This window comes from Nothobranchius furzeri, chromosome 11 (genome assembly GCF_043380555.1).
Source record: "Nothobranchius furzeri strain GRZ-AD chromosome 11, NfurGRZ-RIMD1, whole genome shotgun sequence".
Lineage (NCBI taxonomy): Eukaryota > Metazoa > Chordata > Actinopteri > Cyprinodontiformes > Nothobranchiidae > Nothobranchius > Nothobranchius furzeri.
The window spans coordinates 42,888,998-42,912,629 of record NC_091751.1 but is presented as its reverse complement, the minus strand read 5'-3'; the positions used below and the strand labels follow the sequence as shown (position 1 = coordinate 42,912,629).

The 23,632-nt window shown below is 40.2% G+C and overlaps 1 protein-coding gene across 1 annotated transcript; it reads left to right on the top strand.

The window, feature by feature from the left end:
• Positions 1-160: 160 nt before the first annotated feature.
• On the top strand, positions 161-18,903 carry LOC107383547 (protein APCDD1). The gene is made up of 5 exons (XM_015956240.3): positions 161-427; positions 8,417-8,579; positions 8,789-9,314; positions 17,672-17,993; positions 18,245-18,903. The coding sequence occupies exons 1-5, from the start codon at positions 388-390 to the stop codon at positions 18,685-18,687; spliced, it is 1,494 nt and encodes a 497-aa protein (XP_015811726.1). The 5' UTR covers positions 161-387; the 3' UTR covers positions 18,688-18,903.
• The last annotated feature ends 4,729 nt before the right edge of the window (positions 18,904-23,632 follow it).

Genomic DNA, 23,632 nt, shown 5'->3' with positions numbered 1-23,632 from the left:
TTAACTTTTTTAAACAGTCTCTCCGCCCATGAGACATCTCCTTGGGGCGGTGACTCTGGAGTCTGGACGCACTTTTAAACACTCCTCCAGAGCGCAGGACGCACAGTGGACGCGCGTAAAACTAACCAAAATCCCCAAATTTAAACACCGGAGCCAAACTTCTGCCACAACATTGGAATTGAGTCTCATTCTGAGAAATTCTGTTCTCCGGTGAATCGGACGCGCGTTTCTTCTCAATTCTTTAAAATGCTCGGGTTTTGCAGAAGTTTTTGCGTCACACACTGGATTATGAAACGATGTCGGGATTCCTGTGGGTATAACTAAAAGATCAGAACATAAACCTTCCGTGTGACCAGTGAGGCTCGTTTGTGTCTCCAGAAAAGCGACATGGGGTCGTTTCCCGTGGTGGTTCTTGTCACTCTTTGGGGTAAGAAATCTTTTTAGCTTTCCATTTTCACCACACCATCTGTACAGGTGAACAGGTGGATGCATCTAAAGTAAATAAATGTTAAAGTTTAGAAAAACCCTCCTGAGGATTTTGGGACCTGATCCATGCTGCCAGTGTAGAAATGAGATCAGATCTGCGGGGAGGAAACCTCAGAGCTGCCATGCAAGGAGAGGCAGATAGTCATTGTTGCAAAGATGCACAGAGCAGCAGATTTGTCTGGAATCTATTAAAAAATTCGAGTTTTCATCAGCAAATGGTAGAAAAGGCACATCATCTGAAGACACATGGAGCAGCTGTCTTTAGATGTCAGTTGCATATGAAAAAAAAAAGTATTTATCGGCATTAATGGGCATTAATTTTCAAAATGATCGAATAAAGCATGTGATACAGACTTTTAGGAGTTTGAAGGCTGATATAATAAATATAAAACCCCACACAGACAAACAGAAATGTTTGATTCACCTGCTGGAACTTTGTTTAATTAAATTCTCAAATTTCAGAAGAAGCATGAATGCTTTATTGGAAAGCTAGAAAAGCATTTATTTGGTAGGGTGTGTGTGTGTGTGTGTGTGTGTGTGTGTGTGTGTGTGTGTGTGTGTGTGTGTGTGTGTGTGTGTGTGTGTGTGTGTGTGTGTGTGTGTGTGTGTGTGTGTGTGTGTGTGTGTGTTTTAGAGTCTTAGCTAAAGGTGCACAAATGATAAGTATATTTTTCTTTATTGCTGAATTTTATGACACATTTTAAATTTGCAGCACAACAAACTACAATAATGATCAAGAAACACCAGATTTTTAAGAACACGCTCCATCTGGTTACAGTATATAAATAAAATCTGCATTTTCATTGGTGAATGTAAACAAACTAATTATATGAACAGAATGAATAACATTTATCACAATAATAATAATAATAATAAAGCAATCATGAAAGTTTCACGCTGAGAACAGCATTTTTGGCAGATTAGGTGCAAAGTTCATAATTTAAAAAAACTATTATTTCAGTTTCTGCATCATTTTATGCATTTGTTGAGCTGCCATTGTCAGAAGCTTCAAACTGCTCAACATGATGCTATGTTAGTTTGATTAAACTCCATTTCTCCCCATTTTAGTTAATTCTGGAATCAGGTTGCATAAAAATCTGAATCTGTCCTAATGCACATTTGATCAGATATTTTAATCTGAATCTCAGAATCTCAGTCTTTTCAGTCTGATTCCTCTGTCTTTTTTTTTTTCTACGCTGACATTTCTAGATTTTTCTCTTCCTGTAAATGATGTTCAGCCTCTCTTCTTGTCCGAGCTCCCAGCTCTCTTACCTCACCAGTGGGAATGGGCCAACTGGAAATGTTCGCTGTGGTTTTGGGCTTTGGGAGTTTTGTGGCCTCTTTGTTTTAGGTAGAGCGCAGCAGTTTGGGAAAGCGGCGGCGAGGGACCAAAAACAGCTCCATGTTTTTATGATTATTACCTTTAATGAGGGACGAGTTTAAAAAGGAAGCCATTAGGAGAACATCTATCACGTGTTGGATGTGTGAAAGGGGAGATCTATGAGACTTAAACAGGGAACACAAAAGCTCCTTATAATCATTTCCTCATTTATTTCCCTGTGAGTCTGTTTTCCATTTGCAACTGGTTTGCATTTGGGTTTCATAAAATGCTAAATGATTTGTAGCAGTGATTTATGAAAGTGCTCTAAATAATGTTCACATCTCGTGATTTTCTGGTTGTTTTTTCCAAATTTGGATCAGTTAAAACACACATTTGCAGTTTTTTCCCATTGTTAGGGATGGGTACCTTTCACATCTGAATTGATTCGGTACCAATTCCCGGTACCTAGTAATCGATACCGGTACTTAACAGCACCAATGCTTGATACTTTTGAGTGTTTAATATTTTTGTATCTCGGGGTCTTGTTCACGAGTGAGAGAAAAGTGGAGCGTGAGATCGATGGGTGGATTGGTGCTGCATCTGCAGTGATGTGGGCGTTGTACCGGTCTGTCGTGGTGAAGAGAGCTGAGTCAGAAGGCGAAGCTCTCGATTTACCGGTCGATCTACGTTTCTACCCTCACCTATGGTCACGAGCTTTGGGTAGTGACCGAAACAACGAGATCGCAGATACAAGCGGCCGAAATGAGTTTTCTCTGAAGAATGGCTGGGCTCTCCCTTAGAGATAGGGTGAGAAGCTTGGTCATTCGGGGGGGGGGGGGGGCTCAGAGTAGACCTGCTGCTCCTCCACATCGAGACGAGCCAGTTGAGGTGGCTCGGGCATCTGGTCAGGATGCCTCCTGGACGCCTCCCTGGTGAGGTTTTCCGGGCACGTCCAACCGGGAGGAGACCTAAAGGTAGACCCAGGACACGGTAGAGGGACTGTGTCTCTCGCCTGGCCAGGGAACGCCTTGGGATTCCCCCGGAGAAGCTGGCCCAAGTGGCTGGTGAGAGGGAAGTCTGGGCCTCTCGACTTAGGCTAAATTTACTCTATCTTCATTCATTCTTCTGTTGTTTTTAAAAACAGTTGATTTTTCCTACTCGGAAGTCCGAATTTCTGAGTACCGAGGAGAAAGCGAATGCACCATTAGCTGTGGAAGCTAAAGGATCAAGCTAACGTTATCTAAAACAGTTTCTTTACCTGCTGGAGCAGATTAAGACAATGGCGTTCCTGTGTACTAGACAACTACGTTCTTGGCAAGGGCACCAGAACGTCTGTTCTACTGAGTACGGGAGGACGAGGACGATTTGGAACAGAAACGTTGTGTCCTGGCAACAAGCGCTGCTTCTTGCTACAGTTAAAAAATAACCTGACATAAAAATAAAAGTGTAGTTTGTTCCTTAAAAAACAACATAACAACGAAAACATATTACTTGTGTTATATTTGGCCCACTTTTGATCAAAACTAATAAAATACTAGCATTGATCAATAAAAAAAAGTTTATCTCATCAGAACAGAGCCACGGTGCTTTTATTTTGAATGTGGGTTAGCTAATTAGCATTTTGAAGGATCGTGAAGAGTGAAACCTAAACATGCAGCAAAATTTACAATTTTCACAAAATTATTTACGATAACAGACAACTTATATTATTTTATTTATATTTCTAATATTAAACATTACAGTTATTAGATTTCTCCTCTAACATTCAGAGTTTAACGGTTTGCTACGCAGTGCATTATGGGGTCTTTGCTGTCCCATGTCCACAGAAGGATGCATTCATGCATCCTCGATACAACGGGCAGGGCCAGAACACATCCAGGAACTTTAGGTGAACTGCCATTATGCATACTTGGGATTAAAACAATCCTTGGGCCATCACTGATGACGTGTCACGAGGACGTGAGTACACAAGTTTGGACAAGTGTGCATAATGAGAAACGGCAGATAACTCACTTAGAACATTGTCAGTGTTGTCATCACCCAGGCATTTAAAGTAGACTCAAACTATAGAGCGCTTTGTTTTTACCATGCTGCTTGCTCTGTTTACATCTCGCCCACAGCGACTGACAAGATCACGCTCTCGCGCATGCGCTGCTCTTGGCAAATCGCTGTCTAGCAAGCTCTCGTTAATGAAGGACCGGTACCAAACTCTAACCAAAACAAGGAACCGTTTCATATCCCATGAATCGGTCCTCGGTCGGTGCCTTTAAAACGAACTGGTTTTGGCACCCATCCCTAATCATTGTACTTTAAAAAAAATTGAATGGATATTTTCTGCTGTTGTGAAGGGTGTCAGTGCAAGATCAGAAGTTATTTTACCTTTTGTATATTAGCTTATACTGTTGAGAGGAACTTTTTATCCTTACAAGACTTATGAGCTAACGGATGGATCAAATTGTTGTGTTTTTGGCTTAAAATCACAAATCTTTGTAGCAGTTTGTGCAGTATTAACTTATAGAGCTTCACATCATTGTTATACACACAACATTCTGTTTATTTACAAGTAGAAACATCGCAGCCAGTGGCACCCAGGTGCAAATCTGGCAGCAAATTCTTTGTTTCTGCCAAAATATCAATCTACTGTCAAACTGCCAGTAGTGCTGGTTCATAGATGAATATTACATGAATTGCTCAAGATTGAAGCAGCTCAGACTGGCTATTAGCTCATCGATCCTGTTGGATTTAAAGTTCACTGATAAACTGTTTTTGCATGTTCTTTCTGAGGTATGATCAGTCTCTCTGAGTTTAACATGCAGGCTAAATGTAAGACTAGACAGGGGAAGGCTCAGATTAGAAAAGCCAGTCAGTGCGTTTAGATGCAGCAGCAGTGAATGCAACTATTGTGTGATGTCGACTGAAGTTGTTGTTTTGAAATGCGTGTGAAGCTGTTAGCCTGGCTGAAGGTGAACTGATTATAATCGAGCTGAAGTACCCCGATAATGCAGTTGGAAACCAACTTCCTCTGCATGTAAACGGTTGAGCGGAGCTGTACCTGCTGGACACACCTTCTGGAATGATGAACGTGTAAACGTGTCACAGTCATTACCACAGACTGTGCAACGCACGCGTAACACCATCAAACACTTATCAAATAACCTGTGCTGCCAGGTGGTTACCGTCCATTTACACATCTTACTGTCAGATTTTCATTCATGGACTCGCCCATCTGGGATTGCGACAGGGAAGGCTGTTAGCCTATCAGAAGCGAGATGATCGAATATCACGGAAAAAAAGACTTTAAATCCTGCCTTCTGAAGCTCACCTCTGTTGCTGCTCACTTCTAGTTCCTGAAACAGGAGCCTGAGAGCTTTCTTCCTGCAGATCAGAAGGCATTCATTTACAATAGACCACTGTAGATGTGTTGGGGAAAAAAAACTAGTGAACTTGGTCTTTAAACTCTGTTTCCCCAAACGGAGTCTGCTCAGAGAATTATCTGCAATGGGCTATTCTAATTTTTAATGTTCGTGTAAAAGCACATCTTTACAAATCATTAGCATACTACTAACGAAATGTCCTTTTATAAGAACGTATTCCAGTGGAACTGATTGATGTCTGAACTAAACTGTTACTTATATATAAAAAAGAAAACAAACTTTTCCACAAATGTATGGATTTTACCAAGAGATATTAAGTCCACTGAGACGTAAAAAACTCCAAAGTGGACGAGAGTCAGGAAGTGACGGCGTATTTTATAAGAAAGCAAGTTATTTCAATGAATGCAAGGTTTGATCTACATCTGAGATGGAATTCCAAGAACTTCCTTCAGTCCTTCACAACAAAAGTCTCATTTAAACAAATTCTGAAGCTTATGAAATTATTTTTTCCCCTAGAAACATTTATAAACTATTGTCGGAGCTTCTGCAGGCTATTTTTAAACCCTCCATTTAAATTTCAACCTTAATCTAAACATTGTTTTCTGCAGTTATATTGACTGTATATTGCAGACATCATTTCCATCATGCACACATGAATGTGCTCTGTATCATGTCCAGCAGCTTATTATATGAAAGACGATTCTCTACCAAATGTGGTGGCTCATAGCAGCACTCGAGGTTACACAGATGCAGTTTCTTTATCATCGGTTTGTTTGATGTGTTGGAACAACACGCCAGAGTCATTTCACACAATGTGTGTGTGTGTGTGTGCCTGCTCTGTCTTCTCGATCCCCAGTGAGTCGTGGAGGATGGCTGCTTATACTGAGCCAGGATTCTCTGGAGGGTTCTTCCTGTTAAAAGGGAGTTTTCCTCTCCACTGTCGCTTTATGCTTGCTTGGTATGAGGATTGCTGTATAGTCACTGACACTAGGCAGTGACTTGATGCAATTTGCTGGGTTCCTTATATAGGAAACATTATTTCCGATTGGCTTAATGAACTGACCTGAATTGGAATTTTTTATTATGTGAAGTGCCTTGAGACGACTCTTGTCGTGATTTGGCGCTATATAAATAAACTTGAATTGAATTGAATTGAATCTGAGACACGTCTATAAGTGCTACAGATGATCACGATCTCTAAGGATGGAAGACGGGTGGATTAATGAGGGCCACATTCCATTTCTACGTCTGCTCTGCTGGTCATTTGGTCTTCCGCAGAAGCAGAAGATCAACTCGATCTAATCCCACTTGCATGTCTGAGCTTTGCAAATCTTTTCTACCAAATTCATTTCAGTTCATTTATAAAGAGCCAAATCACGACGAGTCGTCTCAAGGCACTTCACAAACTCAACATTCCAAATGAATTGAGTTCATTATGCCAATTAGTAAAATGTTTCTTGTATACGGAACCCAGCAGATTCCATCAAGTCACTGACTTGTGTCAGAGACTTTACAGCAATTCTCATAAGCAAGCATGTAGCGACAGTGGAGAGGAAAACTCCCTTTAACAGGAAGAAACCTCCAACAGAACCACTCAGATTAACTTTAGTGACTTTGATCTTTCACTTTTTTAACTCGTCTGTAGTATTTTTGTTTCTTTAGAACTTTTAGCAACTTTTGCTGCCCCTGCCTCAAGTTTCAGTTTCGACTTTTGTTTTGAGCACAGTTCACCTGATGTTTCATAAAGGTTTCATCAAACACACAAAAAGAAAACCTCACATTTTTCTGATCTCTTTGTTTTCAAACACTGGGTAGCTGTTCGGATCTTTCCCTGATTTTTGACACATCTTTCTTTGACGCCTCCCTGGTGACCAAATCAGCGTTACTAATGCCAAGGGCTGAGTCGGAGATCAAGCCCCCGCGTTGCCCAGAGTTCCCGCTGAGCGGCTCTGTGATGTGGGGATTTAAACGCAGGCTGAGCGAAACACAATGGGGCTGCTGTGAAACAGCTGGAGGGAGTTTGGTCTTCACGGAGTTTTTGCCTTCTTTCAATCTGATGCTTTTTGTACTTTGCGGTGTTATTAGTCTCAAATTAAAATCACAACCTGCAGTGGCATTCCTGAGCATTAAAGTCTGGTCATGTTGAAGGAATCTGCAGAAGTCTTTCAAGGTAGATTTGGGTGATATTAGAGTATTAAAGTAGAATAAACCCTCAGTGGAATGCCAGCTTCGAGGTTTGTATTGTCCTTGGAAATTTTTTAATTTCCGATTTCTTATCCCTTCAAGTTTGTTCCGAAGCAGAAGTCATTGTTTTTCCTTTGGTGGATGGAGAACGCACATTTTGTGACATTGTCTTCTCGTTTCCTCTGTTTTGATGCAAAGTCCACTCAGGAGCAGAAGTTTGGCTCATCAGCTCTTCAGATTTGACCAGCTCACCCTCGGTTAGTGAATTCAGACCTCTAATGGAGTTCTGGAGTTCCCAATGTGACTGAAATGACTTAAATTAAACTCTTCAAAGGAGGCTGGTAAATTGAAAGCAGGAAGCCAGTAGAGCAGCTTCTTCCTCTCTTTGATCGCTCCATTATTAACTCATTTTATTAGTCGTCTAGAAAGCCCTCGTACTTCATTTATTGGGGTATAAAAATGCAGAATCAAAGGCGCTGCTGAATTTAAAGAGCAAGTCACCCCCAAATCAACTTTGTTTTTTGCTGATAAACCAAATAAACGAGTGTCTAATCGTGCTGTAGACACATGTAGTCAATAATTTGGCATTTCAGCGCAACTTAGTTAAAATTTAAATATTCTGCCTAAAACTCAGTTTTGTGCCGTTGTCAGGTAATAACTATGCACTGTATTTGAATTTAAATCTGCCACCGCTATTGGCTAAGAGGTATGCTATGATGTAAACTGGTACATTATGATGTCACAATGCTGTCATGAGTCTGTGTGTGTGTATTTGTTAGCGGCTCCGCCCCCTCGGTCTGCTAGGCAACAGCATTTGTTGCATTTTTCAAACAGGAAGTGGGAGTGGAGTTAGACTCTGGTAGGGGGTGACTTGCTCTTTAACTATTTCTAACTCATTAACGATGTTTAAAACTGAGTACTTTTAGATTCCAGAGTATCTAAAACCTTTCATGAATTACTGTTTTAAAAAATAAATAAATAAATAAAAAACACACACAATCCGAGGTATAATTTGAAGTTATACTTCCTTTTGTGTTATTTTTCCCCACAGTTTGGGCTGAAGGCTCCGCAGACAGTCATCTCTCCCTGGGGAAAACCTTCGGCCAATCCAACAAAGACTCTCGCTGCCAACACATGCTGAAGCACCTTCACAACGGAGCCCGGATCACCGTGCAGATGCCTCCTCATGTGGAAGGCCACTGGGTGTCCACCAGGTTGTTGATTTTGTACACACAATGCCTTTGATGGCATGTTAGGGTCGTTCTAGATAGAAGTCTTATGACTTCTTAGACCTTCTCTGAATTAGGTCCTGAAATGCCTCTAAGACCCTGTAGTAACAATTACATTCTCAGAAACGTTGTACCAGAAGAAGTCTATCGTGACCTGAGATGTTTTTCTGAGTTTGCTTTGTTCTTCGTTGCAGCTGTGAGGTGAGACCCGGTCCAGAGTTTCTAACTCGCTCCTACAGGTTTTACCCCAACAACACCTTCCAGGCCCACCAGTTCTACTACGAGGACAACCACTGCATCAAACCCACCTACACGCTGGTGAGCCACGGTCGCCTGCGCCTACGCCAGGCCTCATGGATCGTCCGTGGAGGCACAGAAGCAGACTACCAACTCCACCGTGTCCAGATTGTGTATCACACAGCCACGGTGGCCAAAGAGCTCACCCAGAGGCTCAACTACAGCTGCAGAGGGGCCGTGAGGGGCCCCTGGGAGCCTGGCGTGATCTACGAGCTGTGGAATGAAGAGGGAGGTCATGACTGCTCGAAGGAGCTCAACTTCACCATGCACGAGCTGCAGCTGCTGAGGGTGGAGAAGCAGTACCTGCTTCACAACCCGGATCACCTGGTGGAGGAGCTGTTTCTGGGAGACATCCACACTGAGCCGTCGCAGAGACTCTATTACAAACCGTCCAGCTACCAGAACCCCCTGCAGAATGCCAAGGTCTGTCCAAAGTGTCAGCGTAATGGGTTTGTTTGTATTTTGATTAATTTTATACTTCATTTCTTGCCATCTGAGGGTTTCAGATGCTTTGAGGCTCAGATTTATCAACAAGAATTTGAGAACTTCTCCCCACCTGCAGAATTTCATTCTATCATACTTAAGGGTCAGAGAGAGGGTCATTTTCCGTCCCAACTATGTGATCTCTAGTATGCATTCCCACTGCGTTGACCTCCATCACCCCAAAGACCACACACACACACATACACACACACTGGCAAGAGCATGACCTGACCTTTAAAGCCAAAGCAAAGAAAAGAATAGACCCCTTTAATGTCATATAACACCATTTTCAGTAAAGAGGAGAAGAAATCTGTAAAAATTGGATTTTATTTCCCAAATCTAGCATCAAGAGAGCATCCTCCCTCTCTTTTGTGCTGACAGGATGTAACTTCTCTGTTTACTCTGCTCAACACGAGTTTCCCAGTTGGCTGAAATCCTGGAGTCATATTTTTACTGTCACAGTCTACAAAGTTCACATTGAAGTCCGGTTGGAGTCGGCTATCTAAATAAATACCCATTTTCACTGTGACGATGGGGCTTTGTGTTGCTGATCAGAACATAAACAGAACGTGGATAGATGAGCCAAGCTTCCCCGTGGGGCTGTAATGACCCAAAGCCTTTCTCCTGTAGCGCTCTTTGGCCTGCAGAGCTGCAGCGTGAAGCCGGGTCCATCTCTGGGAACAAGCAACATGTGGTATTCCTAGAATTTGGAATCATGCAGCTGTATTAAACATCCCAGCAAGCACATACCAGGTTTGGTTTCATGCATGCCTGAGGCTCAAGTTGAAGTGTGAGCTCAAATTTCCGGCCCTCGTGATTATTTTCTTTTTCTGGTTAAAAAATAATTCAGTGATCAACAGTAGAGAAGATCTTTTGAAGAGAGGTTCTTTGTGACGGTTATGAACAGTGGATGTCTTACCTGTTGTGGAAAGCTCTCAATTTGGAAAAAACTAACAGCTAGTTGAGCTAAGTTTTCAAATGGCCCTGTCATGTATTGGGAACGTGATGACGCAACGGGACGTAGGAAGAAGAACAAAGAAGTGGGTGGAATGGAATAAGGCTGGCGGGAAGCAACATGTAATGAAGCAGGAGGTGTTCATTAAAGCAAGTATTGATTCAATTCAGAGTGTCCTATCTGATTAATGAAGTAAGATAGACACACAACAGACCCCAATCTCAAAATTTCTGTAACTCACCTGAACAATGATTTTAAATCCCCTCTGTGTTCCATTACATGGTTTTCTAATGGGAATATTATAGAATTACTGCTGAAAGTGTTCGAATTTGGTCCACAAGTGCAGCTAGCTAGTAGCTAGCTTGCGCTGCTAATTTCTACCACAAAAACAGAATTCTAAGTGAATAACCATGTAATGACACGTTTATGGAAGTGTAAAAATTAGCATCTCCGTGGCGAATCGTAAACTCGTAAAAGCCATCAGAACTATTGTCAGGCCGTTGAAAGGGTTAACTTCAAAAGGTAAGGTATTAATTCAATGTTCTTTCCACAGAAACACACTTGTTTGGTCATCAGATGAAATCATGAAGGAAATTTGGTCTTAAGTTGTACGTTTTCTTGGCTTTACAGCATAATAGGCCACTAATGGGAAGGATTAAGTTGACCACCTCTTGAGGTTGTAATAGTTTCTTTTCAGAGGGTTTTATTGCCACGGTGACCATCCAGTCCAATAATTTTAAAGAGTTGTGCCAAGAACTAGTCCTAGTCCAACGTATTAGCTGGTGCCAACCTATTCATTTGTGGTTACTTGTTGGAGCTCAACAGTGACGCAACAGGAAATCAGGTTTTATTCTTTAAGTTACATTTTCTGTTGCCCTGCTTCAACTCTCCTCAGGTCGACAAATGATTTGATTTAACTCTGCATTTGAGTTCTTGAGCTGAGAGGACAGCACAAATGGTCATTGTCCTTTTTTTTCCTTTTCGTTCCGCTGCTACAGCCAATCGTAGCTGTGATGACCGTCTCTCTGCTGCAGCTCTGTCCCTTACTCGCCACCATTCGTGAGTGTGAGACAAATTGTTTCTGCGACTTCCTGCAACAGTGGTACAGTGTTTATCATAACATTAAATAGACTTGAAAACGCAACTTCTCATTTTCAATCAATCAATCAATCAATCAATCAATCAATCAATCAATCAATCAATCAAAGCTTTATTTATAAAGCGCCTTCCGCAACCCTGTCAGGAAGCCCAAGGCGCTGAACATGGTACAGTAGAAGTACAAATATAGTGAATAAATCAAAAATAAAAGCAATTCAAAAATAAAAGCAAATTAAATTACTAAATACAAAGTACAAAAAATGGTGAAACATTGTAGTACAGGACAGATGGGTAAAACAAAGGATAGATCAAGGGATCTTAAAACCATTAGAACATTTTCTGAATGCACAAACCATTGCTGAGTTCTGGTAAGCATGTGAAATGTATCAGTGTTCAGGGTGTTATCGGCAGGTTTTTGTGAGGAAATAAATCAAGTTGTCCAGAAAAGCGTCCAGGCACCCTGCCTTGCATGGTAAAACAATGAAAACAAAACTGCATTAATATTTTTGGTAAAAGATGCATTAAAAAGAAAATTGTCATCTTGTTTTGATGGTACGATGACATTTCCTGTCATGTTTGTAAATATTACGGTGCAACATAATGTGCAGAAGTAACACACACAGAGGCAGACAGTATGTAGTCAAAACTCTCCACAAAGGAGCAGTAGAAGGTCAGCAGTAGCTTTGTGTCCAGTTTGTCCATCCTGTGGATGTGCAGGTAATGTAGCTGCTGCAGAGCCTGCAGGTCCAGGTGTCAGCAGAAATCAAAAGGTCTGGTCACCATCTCCACTGATCTGGTGTGGGGCGTGGTCCCTCCTGTTTTTCCTGAAGTCCATGATGAATTCTTTGGTCTTTTAAATGTTTATGGTGAAGTTGTTTAATGAACTTCTCAGGTTTCTCCACTTCTGCCCTGGACACAGTCTCATCCAGTATGTGTCATGAAAAGGTTAAAAGGAAGTACCGGTATACTATAATATGTAATCAAACTGTAAAATCATTATACTAAAGTGTGTTTAATGAAATGGTAAAAAGAGTTGCACTATAGTGTGCCAAAAAATGGTAAAACAGTTGTGTGTTTTATGAAACAATGCCACAACAATGAAACAATGTAAAAATGTTGTACAATTGTATCATGAACAGATTAAAAACAGTTATACTAGGGTATGTTTCCTAAAGCCATGTAGTTTACATGGCTTTCTATGGTTGTTTTCTGAGATTGTAAAAATGTTATACACGTCAGTGTTTCCAGAAACTGTAAAAAATATAATAGTATAGTATATTTCTTGAAACGATAAATGTCATACTATAGGATGTGTCATGAAACTATAAAAAATAAGTTATACTATAGTATATTTTGTGAAACTGATAAAAAAAAAGTTGTCAAAAGCTAAAAACGGTGTCATGAATAAATAGATACTATAGTCATTTAAGGTAATAAAAAAGGATTAGTAGTCTTTGTCAATAAAATGTAAAAAAGTAATACTATAGATTGCATCATGGAAAGGTGAAAACTCATGAAAAAAAATATAGTCATTAAAATGTAAAAAAGGTCATGCTGTAGCTCAGCGGTGCCCAATCCTGATACTGGAGGGCTGGTATCCAGCATGTTTTCTTTGTTTCCCTGCTTCAACACACCTGATTTCAATCAGCAGGTGATTTCTGCGGAGCTTGATGAGGTGCTGAACTAGTGATACAACCACTGAATCGGGTGTGTTAAGAGCTGGAAAAAACTAAACCAGAAATGGGCACCCCGGCTGTAGATGGAGTCATAGAAAGATAAAAAGTAATACTACAGTATATATGATCTCCTCAACATCTGTAGATATTTTTCTGATGCATGTAAGTGTTTAAATCCATTTTACAATCTAGACTGACTACATAATGGAAATATTCAGGTAAACGTTTCACTTATTGTTGTTGTGATTAAAAATTAAAAGTTAATTTATACATTTGTCATTTAAAAAAATGATATGAATAAAAAAATGTTTGGTTAATTACATAACTTTTTAAAATGATCAAAACCTTGCTATTTAGAAAATTTCTGAAAGTGTAATATAATCAAGATTAAGACAGTTATGTTTTGTTTGAATCAAGTAGCTCAAGCAGCAAGGGAAGGGGCTGGACAGTTGGCGTGTGTAAGTTCAAATCCTCCAGCTTCATTTGTTTTCATTCTAAAATCTGAGAAGTTAAAAAACACAAGTGTTTTATATGAAAATCAAGGGTCAAAATTAGTCTTGAACTCTCAAAAATATATTTATAAGGACTTTAAATGTCTGACACAGCAACAGAAGGAACTCTGAAAAACTTACTAGATTTAAGTACTTTAGTGGGTATTTTGGAAAACATTTCAGATTTCGAAAAATTTATGTGGCAAGGTGGAGAAACAAGGGCCCAGGAAGGATTCGAGCTCCAGACTCCTGGGTGAGAGTCATGCGCGCTAACTAGTCAGCCAAAGGGACATCCCAGGGCGCTCACACTGCCACATTAATCTGCAAAAAAGTCCAAAACTTCAACAAGGGGTAATTTTACAAATTTATCCCAAGTCATTAAAAATTGGTAGTTGAAGAACTGACATTTAAATGTAGTTAACATGACTTTCTATAAAGCCAATAGTTTCATGAAGTTTTCCCACACAAACAGATGCTGTGAGATCAGAGGTTAAGACAAATGCCTTTAGTTCAGCATCTTTTGATTTGGGGACACTTGGAGCTCATCTGGTTCTGGTAGTTTGGTTGGGTTGGTGTGTAGGAGTTTCAGGATTCAATTCCACAACAAATGCTACATTTTACGTTTTGCACAACCTCAAAAACATGGTATGTTCTAAAAAACATTGAATTAGTGACTACTTGTATAGCTCAGTCTAAAAGTTGCTGGCTTGGTGAGTGGGAGGATCAGGGTTCAACTACAGAAGATTGGTAAATTTTACATTTTGTGTGACTTCTAGAAAACATGAAATGTTCTAAAAAACAACATGTTAGTAGCTTCTTGTGTAACTCAGTCTGTAAGGTCCTGGGCTGGTGTGCAGAAGGCTCAGGGTTCAAACCCTGCAGAAATACTCTTGGTGGGTATATTGACAGTTCACATTTTAAATACTAACGTTTAAAAGGACAAGTTGAAATGTTCCACCAGAACGTTTGAAAGTGAGAAGGGTTCTGGTGGCGCAGTGGGATAGGTTTGTGTTCATGAGTCGTCAGTGGCGCAGCAACTGGTTTAAATCAAACTTGTGACTGACTGGGCCTGGATCAATGCAACTACTCTGAAAGGGATTGGAGGTCCCTCCCAGAGTTTCTCAGAGCCGACTGTGGGGCATTATGTTGGTATTTTACTACTTTCCAGAAGTAGCAAAATACCAAGTTACTTGGCCAAATAAGTAACTTACTGTAACTAGGCTATTAAAGTATGTTGGCCAAACAACTATGTATAGCTACATATGCCTTAATAGTTGGCCAACATTTTTAGTTAATTAATTAAGCAAGTTGGCCTACTAAGTTAGTTGGCTGACATATTTGACCTTGGCCAATTAAGTTAGTAGCATTTAGTAGGCAGGCATAGTATTTGAACTTAGCCAAGGCCTATTACTAAACAAATAAATGCTACTAACTTTTTACTAAATTGGCCAAGTTACTTACTTTGGCTAATATATTTAGTTATGTAAATTGGCCTAAGAACTATGAAGGTCTTCAAATATACATAGTTGTTTGGCCAACTTACTTTGATATAGTTACTGTAAGGTACTTATTTGGCCAAGTAACTTGATACTGAGTATTTTGTTACTAATGGAAAATCCCAGCTTGGCAGAATTCCAATCAACATAACGGCCCACATTTGGCTCTGAGAAACTCAGGGAGGGAATCAGCCCCCTCATCGAGGCACAAAACGTAAAATGTAGCATTTGCTGTGGAATTGAACCCTGAAACTCCTACACACCAACCCAACCAAACTACCAGAACCAGATGAGCTCCAAGTGTCCCCAAATCAAAAGATGCTGAACTAAAGGCATTTGTCTTAACCTCTGATCTCACGGCATCTGTTTGTGTGGGAAAACTTCATGAAACTATTGGCTTTATAGAAAGTCATGTTAACTACATTTAAACTTCAGGTAAAAAAAACACTTAAACTGAACTCATTCTTTTTGATGACTGGGGATTTGGATTTCTTCACTTAATTGTTCATTCATAAAACTCATCAATTCCAAACTTTTAAGACCACAAGTAACTTGGCCTCACCAGCAAACTCCAGACCCTCTGGACCTCCTTCCCCCATCAATCAGAAACTAGAATCACTTGCTCTTCATTAAAAACAAACTCTAATCCCACATTTGTAACTGACCCATAACAACTGGCATTTCAGATCCATTTCAATATTATAATGATCATTAACTAGTAGTTTTATTCTTGAAAAGTCTCTTGATTTTAGTAAAAATGCTGACAAATATTCTATGAATCATGTGTAATAACTAAACTTACTATATTATGTTAGTATTTTATGTCATCTGAGGTCATACTAATCATACTGTGGGTAGTATTTTGTGTCATATGAGGTCATACTATACATACTATAGTATGTGTGGCATTTTATGCGTCATCTGAGGCCATACTAAATATACTAGGTGTGTAACATTTTGAGGTCCTACTAAACATCTTACTATACAACGTGTAGTATTCTATGCATCATGTGAGGTCGTACTAAACAACATACTATGTGTAGCATTTCATGTTTTATGTGATGTTATACTTACACCTTATGATAGTTTCCTGTTGCATTGCTATGAACTGATTTATTCAGGCTATGGCTGTTATTTCCCACACTTCAAGAACTTTTAATGTTAAGCAACTGTGAGAATACGAAGACATCCACCCTTGCACATGCCCACACAAAGCTAGAATTTCAGGATGCTTCCTTTCCAGCCATCCCATTAACCTTTTACTCCAAAGTGGTTTTATAGAGCTGCAGTGGGATTATCTCATCTGTGGATTTCTTTTATTTGTTAACCCCGTGCAGACATATTGTCTGGAAAAATATGGCCGACTAGGTTTTGTGTTACATTTTAACCACTTTTCACATAACACAAACTTACTAATCTAATAGGAGTTTTATAGTCTTCAGAAAAAAATTGGCAAACTCTTCTGTTTAGTCTGGAATACCCACACAGCTGCTCAACCAGACCAGCCATGAACCTAATATGATTAATGGGGATTTTATGAATGATTATCTTCTTTTATGAATTCACGACTGTTGAACACATTGTTTTCTTTGCTGCTCACTGTCCTGGATCCAGCTCACCCAAACATCTGTACTGGACCGTAAAAAGATGTGATCACCAAGTGGATGCTGGAGCCTCGTCTGGCTCCAGATTCAGACTGAAGGAATGGGCTTTTCTCTTAGCAGACTGACTTCAAGTCCTTTTGGGTTTTCTCACCTAATGCTGAAAATCTTTAATATCCTCTTTATTATTCTATTTCAATAATACTGAAAGCTTTTTTTTAAAGGAAAAATGATTAAAAAGCGATTAGCATGTAAGTTGTTTTATGAGAACCCTGGTAGCTCCTAATGATTAAATTCATGCTTCACTTTAGCACTCTTATGCAATATTTTTATATCAAAAAACTCCCTTTCAACCCTCTCAGGCTCCAAATAAGTTTTGATAAAAGGACGAACAACTAAGTCCTTCAGGGGTACTTCTGAGTTAAAAATGCTCATGAATTATGTGGAGTAACCAGGTAGGTAGGTTTTAACTTTTCAAATCTGCAATGCCTGCCTCCAGAGGGTTAAAGTGTCTACCGATGTGCATAGTGCATTAAAACATATGACTAAAAGTCTAAAGAACATTCCAAAGAATGCCATCTCAGAAGACTGTCTGCAGGATTTGTGCACCACCAGTGTAGAGCCTCAAATGTTGGTATCTAAATGACGTCTGAGAGCAACTTCTCCCTGCTAATGATGTTTTGCATACACATCGCAATGGCAAACTGAGAACCAACCTGTGCATTCTCAGAACTGTTGGCCACAGCTGTGCAGCCCTGAATCTTGTGAATGTGTCAACTGTGCATGACCCTGTAGATTAAAATAAAGGCCCTTCGCCACAGCAGACTCAAAAATATTAACAATTTTTGTAACACATTAAACATTCATAAGATTTCAGAATAACTAAATATACCTAGCTAAAGGAAGAGTTGAACAAATTAACAGGATATTTGACCCTTCCTTACACCTTGGCTAATTGGGTTCATGTTAATTATTTTCAGAATCATGACCACAGCTGCATCGCCTGTCGCATCATCTACCGCTCAGATGAGTTCCACCCGCCCATCCTGCCGCCGCGGGCTGACCCAACCGTTGGGCTGTACGGTCAGTGGGTGAGCCAACACTGCGAAGTGCGGCCCGAGGTCCTCTTCCTCACCCGCCACTTCATCTTCCATGACAACAACCACACCTGGGAGGGTCACTACTACCACTACTCAGACCCCACCTGTAAACACCCCACCTTCACCATCTACGCCCAGGGACGCTACAGCCGAGGGCTCCACTCTACACGTGTCATGGGAGGGACGGACTTTGTCTTTAAAGGTAACCAAGCCAAACTTTCAGCTTTTAAATGTCACTGAGATTCAGTTTTAGTTTTGTCACACTAATTTTATGGTTTCAGTTCAGCAAACAAAAACACAAATGCCTGTTTTGAAATTAAGATTTATCAAGTTACCCCAAACCACCTTGGTCCTCATGAGAAACTCGGATCATCTTTAACACTGAAACAATAATAAGTGTGACAAAAAAGCAAATAAACGTAGAAATTTTAACTTTTAATGAAATTCCTCTAGTGAACCACATGAGAGTGACGCCCATGGACTTTACCACCACCTCCCTTCTAAACGTCTTCAGCGGTAATGAGTGCGGCGTGCAGGGATCATGGCAGGTCGGCGTGGAGCAGGACGTCACCCTAACCAATGGCTGCGTGGCATTGGGCATTCGGCTTCCCCATACGGAGTACGAGCTCTTCCGCATGGAGCAGGATGCTCACGGTCACTATCTGCTCTACAACGGTCAGCGGCCCAGCGACGGCACCAGCCCAGACCGACCGGAGAAACGGGCCACCTCCTATCAGATGCCCCTGATTCAGTGCTCATCAAGCAGTCAGCGATCTGATCACAGCAGAGAGGAGGAGGAGAGTTTGCTGCTGTATTCCAGCGATAGCCCAGGATGGCACAGAAGCTTCCACAAATACATCGCGCTGGCTATCGTCACTGCTCTGCTTTGTTTTTAGGAGGATTGTCTTCCTGCACCAAAAGTAAAAGAAAAAAGTGTGAACTTGCATATAAACATAAAAACTGCTTGTGAAAAACAAAAACTACACATTTGTAGATTCCCCTTTTGGACAAAAAGAGGAGACCTGAACTCCCCAACACCTGCCAATGACTGGACATGGCTGCACCGCAGAAACTGCACTTTAGAGTGGAACCACCTGTCTGATTCCACAATCCTTAATGTGTTAAAACCTGCAGCGTTGCATCATGAATTCATGATGCAAAAGACATTTTGTACGGCATTTTGTTAACGACTGCCTCCCTGTCCTGAGGAAAAAGCCTGTGAGATGCTTTTCCCTGAAATGGGAGCTACAGTAATCTTATAAAAGCTTTTCATGTATGGATCTAAAAGTAGAGTGGACTCGGTCCAAAAAACAGTAACCGACACCATCCACAAGGAAAGGAAAACGCTAAATCTCATTAAGAAGCTGCTTGTTCCCAGAGTGCTTTATCCAAGCTTAAATCTCAAGAAGTTGGTAGGAAAAGGTGCAACAGGAATCTGGAGAAGCTTCACCAGGAGTGGACTAAGGCTGGAGTCAGAGCATCAAGAGACCGATCATGTCATGCCTCACCTGAACCAGAGATGTCAGCAACGACTCACTTAATCTGAGGAGGAAAAAGACCTGGACGTTGCTCAGTGGTCCAGAATGAAAGAAACATTTTCATGTCATTTTGATATAAAGCTCCCAGAGAAAGAGTGGACAGGTTCAAATTCAAGATGCTCCAGGTCCAGGGAAGGTTTCCACAGTCAGTGATGGTTCAAATGTGACTCGTAACCTGTTGTTGGTCCAAGGTGTTTTCTGAACGTCACAGTCAATGTAGACAGCTACAGGAACATTTTAGAGCTCAGGCTTCCTTCAGCTGGTTTCATTGCCCAGAAGGACTTGGCACCTGCTTACGTTGCTAAAAGTACCAAAAGATGGTTGAATGACCATGGTTAATCAATGGGTGGCCATTCAGAGGAGATGTCAGGCATCAGACCCAACAGTGCAAATGACCAGCTATTAAAGCAACCCGGGCTTCCAGTAAACATCAGCAGCGGCACAGGCATGACAATATTTTCCGAAGCCTGACAATTCCGTTTAAAATCATTTCTGAGACATTGAATTTGAAGTTTTCTATCTGTAAAAAAAATCATCAAAATTACAAGAAATAAAGACCTGAAATAGATGTGTGTAGGAGTAGCATACAAATTTATTTTGGGTGCTTTTTAAACCCAGTATACTAAACAACATTTGACCAATATGATGTGAATTTCTATATAAATATGGAAATCAGGTCGGATTGGTCTTTGAATGTTTAACCAGAAGATTTAGATTTCTGTGTTTATTCAGGGATTGTCAGACACTTCGTATTAATTCAAGAAGAGAGTCAAGTTTATAAAAAGTAAGAAATTTATTTTGTAAACAATTAAAAACATGACAACTTGGACACTTTGTGATGAATGAATGAATTTAAGTGGATGGGATGTGAGATGTGATGGTGTGTGAATGCGATGTTATCAGAACCCTCGTATCTGAAGAAACTGAGTTCTGAGTGGGAGTAAATTTGGTCTGCTATACCTATACGTTGATGGTTTATAAAACCACATCAGACACAATCTGTCGAGTCTACGTACCAGCTCGAAGACCCCTGTGGTAGATCCGGAATGTCAGGAAGTCCGTAGACCCCAAAGGTACCGAAGTATGTAGAAGCAACCGCAGTGCCACTAAACCGGTCTCAGGATGTCCCCAGGTCACATAACGCTCTTGCGCATGTGCAGCTGTCTAGGCAAGTTCTCGTTGTGAAGAAAGGGTACCAAAACGAGGCACCGTTTCAAATGAAGTGAATCGGTGCTCGGTCGGTACTGTGGAATTCGGTCGGTACCTTAAAAAGTACCAAATTCGGTATCCATCCCTACTCTAAAGACATTTTTACAGTTAAATTACTTCTCTGGATGATCTTAAAAGCACTTAGTGTTTAGTACAACCTGATCGTTTGTAGTCGAGAAGTGAAAACCTGCTGATTGTTGGGCAATTTTAGACAGATATTTGAAACAACTGCCAACCACCATAGGTGGATTGGGAGGCTACGGACAGTTGTCTAGGGCTCCCGGTCCACTTCCTAAAAGTGAAACACAGTGAGGCACAGAAATATTAGGACAATGAAAGGTTTTGCTATACCAAATCATACTCAATGTACAATTATATAATCAATTTGGGTTTAATGTACTTAATCTCAGCACGAATTTGAGGTTGTCCAACCACACTGAAGAAAGGCCTTGTTTTAAAGGACCAAAGATAATTTAGACAACTCAAAGGGTTGCATGAACCTTCTCCTCATAAAGTTTATTCCAGATGTGGTATACACCTGGCCTTGAAATCTAGTCAGTTGCTAAAGCAAAAGGAATTTGCTCTGCATGTTGGTCTAGCCACGCTCTATTGGAACCCGGTTACTCTGGAGGCTGGTACTGTGGTACTGTGATTGAGTGAAACTAAAATGGCGATGGCTTACTTGAAATGGCTTTGGCATCAACTTCGGACTATTTAGACTTGGGCTTTTGAGTCAAGAGCAGATTGTTACCCAGGTTTATTTGGAAAAGAAAATGTATGGCATACTGCCTCGTTGACTGACACCTGTAGCGGTGAGTACGTCACATTTTTTGTTGTCCAATAGAATGTGGAGACAGTTTGAAAGACAACTGTAGATCCCGCCCCACGACAGAGCTGTCAAAGGGTCGTGGACAGACTATATAGTCACACATATACAGTAGAATGAATTTCCAGGCTAGTAAGCACACACAGCTAGGGTTGCAGGGATTAACCGGCTTGACTATTAACCCAGGTTAATCCCGGTAAAGACGTTTCCAACACCGCCTATAAAAAACAAGCACAGGCAAAAACAAAAGTGAAACTGAACTCGTGCACGCAAAAGAACCAGTGACAACCATCTGGACTACTCCATTTCCACCTAGGGAGTGGTTAATGTCTCCTGTGTGGGAATATTTTAGATACCGGTATATATACACCTTTAGTACTTTAGTGAACTCAAAAAGACCTGCTCGTCAGTGGGCAAGAATCACAGTCACAATATTCACCCAAGTGAGGAAAACTCTGCAAGAATGAATCAGTATCCATCATTAGGAAAAAACTCCATGAAAGCCAATACAGAGGATTCATCTCAAAGTGTAATCCATTTAACATCTAGACGTATAGTGCAGTACAACACGGTGGAGGCAGTGTCATTCTGTGGTCATGTCTGATGATGCGACAGGAAACAGAAACAGCCAAATTATTGTTAAGCGTTTCATAGGTGGACAACAACCCAAAACAAAAACAGTCCTTGCAAAGGGCAGCAAGAAATTGGAATATTGTGCAATAAGTAATCAGATCAACTAAATTGAGCATTTCACTAAAGACAAACACAAGGTAGGAGGATCCAACAAGCTGCAAAAGAAGACAGCTGTTTTTTTTAAAGCTGGTTATTGTGCAATGACTGTGGAAAAAGTTAACACTATCATGTTACTGTCCAAATATTTCTAGGAACAGCAAAAACACAAAAATCAAAACATTTAAAAGCCTGTTTTTTAAAAGATTTTTTTGCTTGTAGTTATAAAAAATTCACAGATGAAAGACATTTTCTGACACTTGAAAAACATTCAAAAACAGATATTTTATTCTGAAGGGCTCAACATTCAGAACCCCAGCCAGTTTGGTGTGGACGCCTTTTCCCACGATTCTACAGGAGTTTCTGCTGATTACATGATTACATGCTTTGACAGAGGTTTATGCTTCACAGAAAATAAGCATCGTATAAAGAAAGCTCTGCAATCTTTTCATAATTGGCCTAAAATTAGTCAAATTATAACAGCAGATCTTGCCCTAAAGTTCTAGAAATGAAAGTACTTAAAAAAACATTTAGTGAAAAAATCTGTTTGGTAAAAGATCGAATCACCAAACATTATTCAAGACCTTCTTGGAATAAACTTTCCCACTATAAAGGTAAAATTAGGTAGTTTTGTTACTCTTCTTAGCTACTACCACTATTTTAAATATAGCATATTTTCACTGCGGTTTATTAATGACACATGGTCTCTGTTGCAGGTTTTCTATCATGAGGTGCAGAAATTCCACTGCTTAATTCTCAAAACAAAAAAAGAAAATAAATGGTTGATAATAAATATTAAGACGGATGTACATGCATTGACACAGAAAAGGAGAGCAATGAAAACCACATATTTTATTTTATTTAGTTAGTGATCAATACCATGGAACAGAATTTTAAAAATGAAAACCACATTTTCAGTAAATATTTGCCTCAGAAGGAATATGTGCTGTGGTATGGTTATTAATAATAATAATAATGATAATAATAATAACAATAATAATAATAATAATAGTCTGCATTGGTGCTGTAAGGAAAACAACAGGACAAATGCACAAGAACGAGGCACCTATATCCCCAGCTGAACCTGGACATTCCCACAGAAAGAAGACAAAAATTACAAATTAATTTCAGAGGTAATCCAGCAACAAGGTCTGCTTAAACGGTTCTGTCCTTTACAGTTAAATCTAACATGTACAGGAAGTCTAACATTCCTTTCTATTCCTATTGACATCATGGAGAGAAAGGAATAAGATCTGGGCCGCCTTGTGCAATTCCGCCTGTCTGCATCTTCCATGTTTTTGGGTGACACTTAACTTTTACTTTCCCATCAAACTGTAAACCAGCTGTTAAAAGGCGTGAGAACCATAAAGGGGAGTACTTAATTGTTTAGGTTTACCTTCTTGAATCAACTCTCGGGGGCAACAATAGTGTGAGATTGAAAAAAGACGATGCCGTTGAATGATGCTGTACAGATGTGTTCACTGTAGGCCACACAATCAATGATATGGCAAAGTCAACAAAATACTTCTTGCTTTTTTC

Excerpts from the sequence above, each read along its gene's own strand:
- LOC107383547 (XM_015956240.3), top strand. The coding sequence starts at position 388 with ATGGGGTCGTTTCCCGTGGTGGTTCTTGTCACTCTTTGGG. Across the intron at positions 428-8,416 it reads GGTTCTTGTCACTCTTTGGG|TTTGGGCTGAAGGCTCCGCA; the intron begins GTAAGAAATCTT and ends TTTTCCCCACAG. Across the intron at positions 8,580-8,788 it reads GGCCACTGGGTGTCCACCAG|CTGTGAGGTGAGACCCGGTC; the intron begins GTTGTTGATTTT and ends TCTTCGTTGCAG.